This window comes from Dipodomys spectabilis, unplaced genomic scaffold (genome assembly GCF_019054845.1).
Source record: "Dipodomys spectabilis isolate Male_0828 unplaced genomic scaffold, ASM1905484v1 ptg000273l, whole genome shotgun sequence".
Lineage (NCBI taxonomy): Eukaryota > Metazoa > Chordata > Mammalia > Rodentia > Heteromyidae > Dipodomys > Dipodomys spectabilis.
In genome coordinates this window covers 7,637,488-7,647,500 of record NW_024870950.1, presented here as the reverse complement: position 1 = coordinate 7,647,500, position 10,013 = coordinate 7,637,488, and the positions used below count along the sequence as shown (strand labels likewise).

Sequence of the window (10,013 nt, the reverse complement as noted above, 5' to 3'; positions counted from 1 at the left end):
AAAATAACCAGCAAGAGAAGGCTAAAGGCCTGGTTCAAGTGTTAGGATTGCAGCTGAGCAAGCAAGCCAAGTAAGCACAAAGCCCTGAGTTCAAACAAAGCCCTGAGTTCAAAACCCAGTGCTACCAAAAAAAAAAAAGAAGAAGAAAAGATTTTCAGAATTTGTTTAAAAGAGCCTCTTTCTCCATAGGTGGTATATACACTTTATTATTATTTTTTTCATCCCTTACTGGTCTATAATTTCCAGTACCCATTTTAATCTTCACCGGGTCTTCAGCCTAGAGCAGTGCTCAGCACATTGTAAGGCTCAATAAATACATGTTGAAATGCAGAAAAGAAAAGATGGTAGCATCTCTCATGCTACTTGATATTGTTAAAAAGACTCGTTAGAGTACAATCATGAATTCTAGGTCAAAATAGTACAAGTAAACTTTTTCCTGCACTCCCCCTGCAAATAGCTGCTAAGTCACTTGGAAATAATTCAACAGTCATAAAAAGTACTTTGAAATATGGGAAGAAGAAATCAATATACTTAAAAAGGGAAGGTGAATATTGATATACTTCTTTGTATCAGGCTACCGTTATAGCATAAATATGTATACTACAATGTGTATGTATGTATATACATCGATAATGACTTGTCAAATTATAGTTATTTTAGTGATTTTATCTCACAACATATATTTATTTTAGTGATTTTAAACTTTAATTTCCTTGTCTTCTTTTTTTGTGTGGGTATTTATTTGTATGCAGCAATGAAAACTACTGGATGTAACTTAGATAAGGTAAATATTCTTCCTAATGCTCTGATCACTCCACTCATATCAAGCAGTATGATTAAGACTGAAGATGTTACTCCAATGGAAGTAACAGCAGAAAAAAGATCTTCCCCTATTTTTAAGGTAAGTTACATTGACTAGTGCCCCAAATTTTCACCTCAGAGACAATATTGTTAGGTTTACTTTTTCTTGTTTTTTTCACATTTACTTTGCATTACATATACTTAATGAATTTTGTTTTCAAAGTCAATGCTTTGAACTTTAGCAAGAGTGCTTGCAAAGCAACTTTCGGTATCCATTTGAAAAATGGAGGAATTAATACCTGTGGGATAAGGAGTATTGACAAGTACTGACGGCTGGGCTTGGTAGCATATGTGTGGTCCCAGCAGTTGAGAGGCCAAGACAGGACGGTCTTGAGTCCAACCTGGACAAAATTGGGAGGCTCTTGTCTCAAAAAGCTGAAGGAAAAGCACTAATTTCACAGCACTTCGTGAAGGAGAAACATTTTTACTTCAGTTTTCCTCCAGTGCTTTTCTGTAACTCCTCTCTGTTTCAGTTGCTTTTTCTACTGTAGTGTTACTGATAATCCACAAAATGATTCCTTTTTCAGTTTGGTATGTATGAACTATAGAATTAATGTTCTCTTAATTACCTGTAATTTGCCTAAGAATGTCAGTAGCTGTTTCTTCTGCTTTCCTATTAGATTGTCTTACAATACTGAAAATCAGAAGTTACATTATCATAGTGAGTCAATCTTGAACCTGTTTTCAATGATAAAAAAAATAAAATTGGTTCTAAATATATTTTACAGTAGTAATTTTAAGTAGCATATTTATTTAATATTTATATGTGCATATTGTTTGGGGATTTTTATTTTTTAGACTACGAAGTCAGTTGGATCAACTCAGCAAAATTTAGAGAATATTTCTAACATAGCAGGAACTGGATCCTTTCCATCACCATCGTCTTCCCACTTACCATCAGAGAATGAAAAGCAACAGCAGCTTCAGCCCAAGGCATACAACCCAGAGACCCTGACAACAATCCAAACACAAGACATCTCACAGCCTGGGACCTTCCCAGCTTCTGCCTCTAGTCAGCTGCCCAGCAGTGATACACTACTACAGCAGGCTACACAGTTTCAGACAAGAGAAGCTCAATCTAGAGAAGTATTGCAGTCAGATGGCACAGTGGTTAACTTGTCACAGCTGAATGAGGCATCACAACAGCAGCAGTCCCCACTGCAAGACCAAGCTCAGACTTTACAGCAGCAGATATCATCAAATATTTTCCCATCACCAAATAGTGTGAGTCAGCTCCAGAACACTATTCAGCAGTTGCAAGCAGGAAGTTTTACAGGCAGTAATGCTGGTGGCAGCAGTGGAAGTGTTGATTTGGTCCAGCAAGTTTTAGAGGCCCAACAACAGTTATCTTCAGTTTTATTTTCTGCTCCAGATGGTAATGAGAATGTTCAAGAACAACTTAGTGCAGACATTTTTCAACAAGTCAGTCAAATTCAAAATAGTGTAAGCCCAGGAATGTTTTCTTCAACAGAGCCAGCAGTTCACACCAGACCAGATAATTTAATGCCTGGAAGAGCTGAAAGTGTTCGTCCACAGGCTGAAAATGCGTTGTCTAATCCACAACAGCAGCAGCAGCAACAGGTGATGGAATCATCAGCCGCAATGGTGATGGAGATGCAACAGAGTATTTGCCAGGCTGCTGCCCAGATTCAGTCAGAGTTATTCCCTTCAACTGCTTCAGCAAACGGAAGCCTTCAACAATCTCCAGTTTACCAACAGCCTTCTCACATGATGAGTGCACTATCTACCAATGAGGATATGCAAATGCAGTGTGAATTGTTTTCTTCTCCTCCTGCAGTTTCTGGGAATGAAACTTCTACAACCACCACACAACAGGTTGCTACCCCAGGCACTACCATATTTCAGACATCAAGTTCAGGAGATGGAGAAGAAACTGGATCACAAGCAAAACAGATTCAGAATAGTGTCTTTCAGACAATGGTCCAAATGCAACATAGTGGGGACAGTCAATCTCAAGTTAACCTTTTTACATCCACAAAAAGCATGATGAGTGTTCAAAATAGTGGTACCCAGCAGCAAGGTAATGGTTTATTCCAGCAAGGGAGTGAGATGATGTCACTTCAATCTGGGAATTTTTTGCAGCAGTCTTCTCATTCACAAGCTCAACTTTTCCATCCTCAGAATCCTATTGCTGATGCCCAGAACCTTCCCCAGGAAACTCAAGGCTCTATTTTTCATAGTCCAAATCCTATTGTCCATGGTCAGACTTCTACAGCATCCTCTGAACAAATGCAGCCTCCGATGTTTCACTCTCAGAATACTATCACTGTGTTACAGGGCTCTTCAGTTCCACAGGACCAGCAGTCACCCAACATATTTCTTTCCCAGAGCCCTATGAATAATCTTCAGACTAACACAGTAGCCCAAGAAGAACAGATTTCATTTTTTGCGGCACAGAACTCAATTTCTCCACTTCAGTCAACATCAAATTCTGAACAGCAAGCTGCTTTCCAACAGCAGGCTCCAATCTCACACATCCAGACGCCTATGCTTTCCCAAGACCAGGCACAACCATCTCAGCAAGGTTTATTTCAGCCCCAGGTGTCCCTAGGCTCCCTTCCACCTAATCCAATGCCTCAGAATCAACAAGGAACAATTTTCCAGTCACAGCACTCCATAGTTGCTTTGCAGAGTAACTCTCCATCCCAGGAGCAGCAGCAGCAACAACAGCAGCAGCAACAGCAACAACAACAGAGTATTTTATTCAGTAATCAGAATACCATGGCTTCAATGGCATCTCAGAAGCAACCACCACCAAACATGATATTCAGCCCAAACCAGAATCCAATGGCTAGCCAGGAGCAACAGAACCAGTCCATGTTTCACCAACAAAGTAATATGGCTCCAATGACTCAAGATCAGCAACCCATGCAGTTTCAGAATCAGCCCACAGTTTCATCACTTCAGAACCCAGGTCCTACTCAGTCTGAGTCATCACAGACTTCCTTATTCCATAGCTCTCCTCAGATTCAGTTGGTTCAAGGGTCACCTAGTTCTCAAGATCAGCAAGTGACACTCTTCCTCTCTCCAGCATCCATGTCTGCATTACAGACCAGTATAAACCAACCAGACATGCAACAGTCTCCTCTTTATTCTCCTCAGAACAACATGCCTGGGATCCAAGGAGCCACCTCTTCACCCCAGTCTCAGGCTACTTTATTTCACAGCACTGCAGGAGGCACAATGAACCAGCTACAGAATTCTCCTGGCTCATCTCAGCAGACTTCAGGAATGTTCTTATTTGGCATTCAGAATAGTAAGAAACTTTCTAATTTCTCATTACTCCATTCAAATGTTTGTTCAAAAGGGAAGCAGAGTAAAGCAGTTTTAAGAATACAGATTGTATTTAGAATTCTACCAATAAAAGACGAGGAAAGTTATTTGTCCTATGTGGGCCCAATTTCCACACATAAAATAGTGATTATCTTCCACAAGGATATTGGAATATAATGGTAATGAATAAAAATGCTATGTTTGCTATTGCAAACTTGACAATGAATGAAGACTGTCCAATAGGTTTGGGATATAAAATAAGTGGCAAAGCACTTGCCTAGAAAGTGCCACACTCTAGGTTTGATCCCCAGTACCAAAAGAAAAGTTAAGAAAAAACATACTGTCCAATTTCAGCTAGTTAAAGTAAGTAGTTTCTAAGTAAGTAGATACCCACCTTTAAGGTTCATATAACAAGGAATTATGTAGGACTGGATAGGTTATTTTTCTGCTTTTTGTCAGTACTGGGGCCTTGCACTTGTACACAGGTACTGTACCACTTGAGTCACACCTCCAGTCTCTCTAGTTTGTTTTCTTGCTTGTTTTTGTATCAATGCCTTGTGTTGTTGCGTAGCTTTTTCACTCAAGGCTAATATTTTATCAGGAGCTACACCTCTATTTCTCGCTTTTTTTTTTTTTTTTTCCTGATTAGTTGGAGATAAGTTGTTTGTTGGGACTGACTTCAAACCTCAGTACTCAGATTTCAGCCTCCTGAATAGCTAGGACTACAGGTGTGAATCACTAGTGCTCCATTGAACTGGTATTTTTCTATCAGTAAAAGAAACCTTTTTCTTATACTGTCAAATGCCTCACTTTTAGTTTTGAATAGAATAATGAATTTCTGCCGGGTGTCAGTGGCTCACACCTGTAATCCTAGCTACTCAGGAGGCTGAGATCTGAGGATCATGGTTCAAAGCCAGCCTGGGCAGCAAAGTCTGTGAGACTCTTACTGCCAGTTAACCACTGGAAAACTGGAAGTGGCGCTGTGGCTCAAGCGGTAGAGCTCTTGCCTTGAGCTGAAGAGCGCAGGGACAGAGTTCAAGCCCTATGACTGACCAAAAGAAAAACAAAAAAAAAATGAATTTCCCTGGCAACTAATAAATATTTTCTTGTGAATCCTGACTAACCAAGTCATTTCTGTTTTCATTGTGCCTGCAGACTGTAGCCAGCTTTTAACCTCTGGACCAGCTACGTTGCCAGATCAGTTAATGGCCATAAGTCAGCCAGGCCAACCACAAAATGAGGGACAGTCACCTGTGACAACACTTCTTTCTCAGCAGATGCCAGAGAATTCTCCTCTGTCATCCTCTATAAACACTAACCAGAATATTGAAAAGATTGATCTGCTTGTTTCATTGCAAAACCAAGGAAACAACTTGACTGGCTCCTTTTAACTGGGTAAGTGAATAATAACTTTTGGCTTCTTACTGAAAAGCATCAATAATTTAATTTTTCTTAACAGATTTGTGCTAAATAGTAACACTGTTAGAGCCTTAAAATCTGGTTTTCCACAAGATGGTACTTTTTTTACTTTTAATAAATTGTGAATAGTGAGCATTCCTTTGATCTCTATATTTCTTTGCTTTGGAAAGTTGAGACATTGGACAGATGCATTGCATTTCCCTCCTACTATATATTGAATATGGTAATGCTCTATTTCTCCTGTCTCCAGGAAGCATTAAGTAAGAATAGTCTGAAAGAATAAATATGATAAAGCTCTGTTTAAGCTGGGTGCTGGTGGCTCACTCCTATAATCTAAGTTTACCCAGGAGATTGAGATCTGGGAATTGAGGTTCAAAGTTAGGCCAGGCTGGAAAGTCTATGAGACTCTTTTATCTCCAATAGTAACTGAAAAAGTCAGAAGTGGAGCTGTGGCTCAAGTGGTAGAATGCTAGACTTGAGCCAAAAAGCTCAGGTACAGTGCCCAGGCCCCCAGCTCAAGCACAGGACCAGCACCAAAACAAAAAACAAACAAACAACAATAAAAAAAAAAACGCTACATTTATAAGAACATAATATACTTTGGGATTATTCTTTGTGACAAATACCTTGTAAATGCTTCCATTACCTAGTGAGGTTTTTTTGTTTGTTTTCAGATATTTCCTGAAGAAAATCATGATTCCAAGATGTCCTGAGATCTTAATGGTTCCTTGAAGATTACTAAAGCAAAATATAAAAAACTGTATTTGAATAAATGGATAAATTTTACTCTGATTGCAAAAGAGCACACTGTGCTGCCTATTGCAGTGACTAGCCACCAATGTTAACAAATTCAGTTTATATTTCTAATAACAATTATGACTGAGAATCTTTAGAGTTTCCAGCTGACGGAAATAAGTGTTGCTATTTCCTTAGGCACAGTTTCTTTAAAAGTACGCGTCAAATTAAAGGCTAGATCACTCAGTTATTATTGCTGTTAGAAAATACTATCTGACATGTTTACTTTTGTTGTTCATTGTTCTCTCTCCTGCATTATTTTTGTCAAGTAGTGGCTTGTGAAAAAGTGAGGCTCAATAATAACTAAAGCTGTGATTTTTTTTTTCAATATAAAGAACACAGCTGTTGGCCAAAGTGAAGGAATCTTTTTTTTCTTTTCAGTTTTTATAAAGAAACTGAAGTGGTAACTTTCTGACAAATAAGCTGTATTAAACACAAAGGCAGATAACATACAAAACTGGGGACAGCTGGAATGTTACTGATTTTTATTTTTCAGAGGATTATTCTCTGTGTTTCTACTAAGGGGTATAGCCATAAATGTATAGAAAAATCATTATTTTGCTCTGAAAAATGAAGGGGGTAATATATGGTAAATTATGTTCTGATATCCTCCTACAGTAGTTTAAACTGACAGTAATTTGCGTTTAATTTCTTCTTTACTCAGTTTTAGGCTGGTATCCCTTTTCTATTCATCTGTATTATTTTCTACCTACTTTTCACTTCATTGTAGAGAACTATTAATATACTAATGGCTTTGTGACTCTGTAGCATCTTAAAGAAAAAGGCCACTTCAAGGTGACCTAGAAATCCTGCAGCACAGTTCTTTTAGGAAATATTGAGAGTTGCTTTTTGAGAAAAAAAAATATTTTTTTCCATGAACGGTGCTGTTCTGAAGTTATCAAAATTCTCCCTCTATAGAACACAGTATAAATTTTCACTGAAAAAAAAAAAAACTTAAAGGATTTCTGAAACATCACTTCTCCCTGAGCTGCAGTGAGTATCATTTACTCGTCACCTTAGTGCTTTACAGTTTGAAGTGTCACTAACCTGATGGTTCCCACAGCCTTAGGCTTTACAGGGTCATATTATTGACTTAAAATGAAGAATTGATTTGTGTAACATCTATAAAGAGCAAAATAATACACTCCGGAACTTGCAGTTGTAGCATTAGTTATACAGTTTTGGGTGTTCTTGCCACCCATGGGATGCCTGCTTCTAACTACCACCTGTGTCTGGACACGTGCTTATCTCATTTTCCTTTTGGCATGTGGAAAGCTGTCCATGCAGTGTCAAGCCAACTGTGTGTGGATTCTATTGTTGATAAAATATTTTGGTATCCTATCCATTTATTTTTAAATGTATAAAAAAATAGCCTGTTAATGGTTGTTGAAGGCTACTTTTCTGTTCTTTATTTTCTTTCTTTCTTTTTCCCCTTTCCTATTGTATACATTTAGTTGAGTTGTGGCATTGGGTTTTTGTTTTTTTTTTTTTATACAGCCAGATTTTCCCCCTTTGTGACGGTCTTCATTGCTCTTTGAATGTGTTGTTTTTCTAATTTGTGTTTTCTCTTCATTCTCATATATCCTCCCCTTCCTCCCTAACCCTTTCTTTCTTTCTCTCTCTGATTGAGAGGCATTGAATTATGTTTTCAGTAGTACAGGCTTCTGGCCGATATGAAGGGAACTTTCAGAAAGAGACCTACTCTGGGTCATTTAATTTTGAATACAGTTTTCAATCGTTCAAGTTTTGGATGGTTTATATCTAATGTGTGTTTCATTTTTTTGGAAAGCTATATTTTGTATTTAGGAAATGGTATACTATTTTGCTATTTGTACTGAGTGAGTACATTGGCATAAATATAGAAATTTATATATATACATATATATAAACTATTCTTTTTTTGCCACACATTTTTGTGGTAAATTTGTGAGTTTGTCTGATGTTCTACCACAACGTGGCGTCTGATAACAGTGACAGGGGAGGGGGGGTTTGTTATGTCTTTATGAGTATTTAAGTACCTTTTGAAACAAATGACCTGTTCATCTGTAGCCATTCCATCAGGCAGTTCCTTGATGTTATTAAGTGGGCTAAAGGCAACTTACAGTGTGTTTGCTGGATCTTTCACTCAGATGAATGTGAAAGAGTAAGGAAACCTACTGAGGCAGTTTGTGTCAAATGGTGTTTTATAAGAATGAGCCATTCAGTCTTTGCTCACTATATATTTAATATTTTATTATTGTTATTGTTAATATTAATTGGCTTTCTGTATTCTATGCCTTTTATTTATAAAGACACTAAAAATTTGTAATTTTAATAACATTTCTCCCATCTTGTAATACCTAGAGCAAGCTACTTTATAAATTCTCTTAACGAAAAGTATTTTCCTCAATACATCTCTTCTCCCCTGGGATTAGGAAAGATTATCCAATATAGTTCAGGTTTTAAGAAGGATCAGCCACACAAACCAGTGCTTCAGTTTTAAAATGTAAAATTCTAACCCTAGAGAATTACCTATAATGTCAGAGAATGCAATCCCAGAAGGAATAAAAAAAAGAAAATAGAATTAGTAAACTATTTTTTTCTGAAATCACAAAAAAGGCTCAGTAAGCCTATTTGTTCACCAAGATCTGATTAGAATGCTTGTTGATACTATACTTGGGATGAAATGGTGGCAAGAAGACTGGCTTGTGTGGTGATTTCTGTCTGTTCTGTGGTTTAAGCAAGAGGCTTATCTCCTTATACAGTGATGACTGGCAATGCCAAGTCACCGGGACCAATTTTCTGTTTTATAATACCTTAAGTTTAGAACAGAACATACACCTGAACTGTAATGGTTTCATGGGATGGAGACAGAAAACCCAATTTTTATTCTCATAAATTTTGTGGTTATTTATACAAGGGCTGTGCTACCATATTCTTATTCAATAATGATAGGGGTTTCTTGTTTGTTCTTTTTTTTTTTTTTACTTTGTTAAATGTTTCCAACCCCTAAAGGTCAATGTTAAGTACACCATTCTGAACATATAATTTGGTTACAAAGAGTATTTGTCTTCTTATTGAAAAGTTAGCTCAGTGGTTGATACTTGTGCTAATTATGTGATTTCCCAATTACTGTTACAAGTTACAGCTACATATGGGAAAGACTCAGTGTGCCACCAAAGGCCTTGGAAACAAAAATGACTGACTTTTGGCAGAAGGACCTAAATAAACTGTGAATCACATTGTATTTCTTTATATTAATACATTCAATTTTTTGCTTTCAGTGACTCATAAATACTTGGAGCTTATCTCTTTCTATGTGTGTTTGTGTGTATATATGTGTTATTCCTTATTATCATTCCATTATATATCCACACCAAGGGGAGGAGACAATTAGAAGTCCTACTTTGCTTCTGAGTTCTGTCATGTTATACTTGTGGAGTATCATATTGTTATTTCGCCAGTGCATATCTGTTTTTGTTGTTATATCATGTGCTATAGTTGGGAATTTTCTGTTAATGTTTATTTCTTGCCCCTCAGAACCTCAACTAATGTATGTTAGAAAAATAATTCCAAAGAAAATAAGGAAGTAGTTGTATCTGTTGTATCTGTGTCCCTCCAGAATAAAAACAATAGATCTTTTTGGCCCTTTTTTTTCTATCTTC

At 37.3% G+C, this 10,013-nt stretch overlaps 1 protein-coding gene and 1 long non-coding RNA gene across 12 annotated transcripts in view; one reads left to right on the top strand and one right to left on the bottom strand.

The window, feature by feature from the left end:
* Positions 1–7,300, top strand: part of Nfat5 (nuclear factor of activated T cells 5) — an 84,703-nt gene extending 77,403 nt beyond the window's left edge. For all 11 annotated transcript variants that reach the window (XM_042700944.1, XM_042700943.1, XM_042700948.1 and 8 more), the window contains 4 exons: positions 753–901; positions 1,660–4,138; positions 5,311–5,550; positions 6,249–7,300. In XM_042700944.1, coding sequence (XP_042556878.1) covers positions 753–901; positions 1,660–4,138; positions 5,311–5,546 — 2,864 coding nt within the window. In that variant the 3' untranslated portion in view covers positions 5,547–5,550; positions 6,249–7,300. The remainder of the gene's footprint in view (positions 1–752; positions 902–1,659; positions 4,139–5,310; positions 5,551–6,248) is intronic.
* LOC122126259 overlaps positions 1–7,422 on the bottom strand; it is a 19,691-nt gene extending 12,269 nt beyond the window's left edge. The window contains exon 1 of the long non-coding RNA XR_006150869.1: positions 7,342–7,422. This is a non-coding gene — a long non-coding RNA (uncharacterized LOC122126259). The remainder of the gene's footprint in view (positions 1–7,341) is intronic.
* Positions 7,423–10,013: the final 2,591 nt, after the last annotated feature.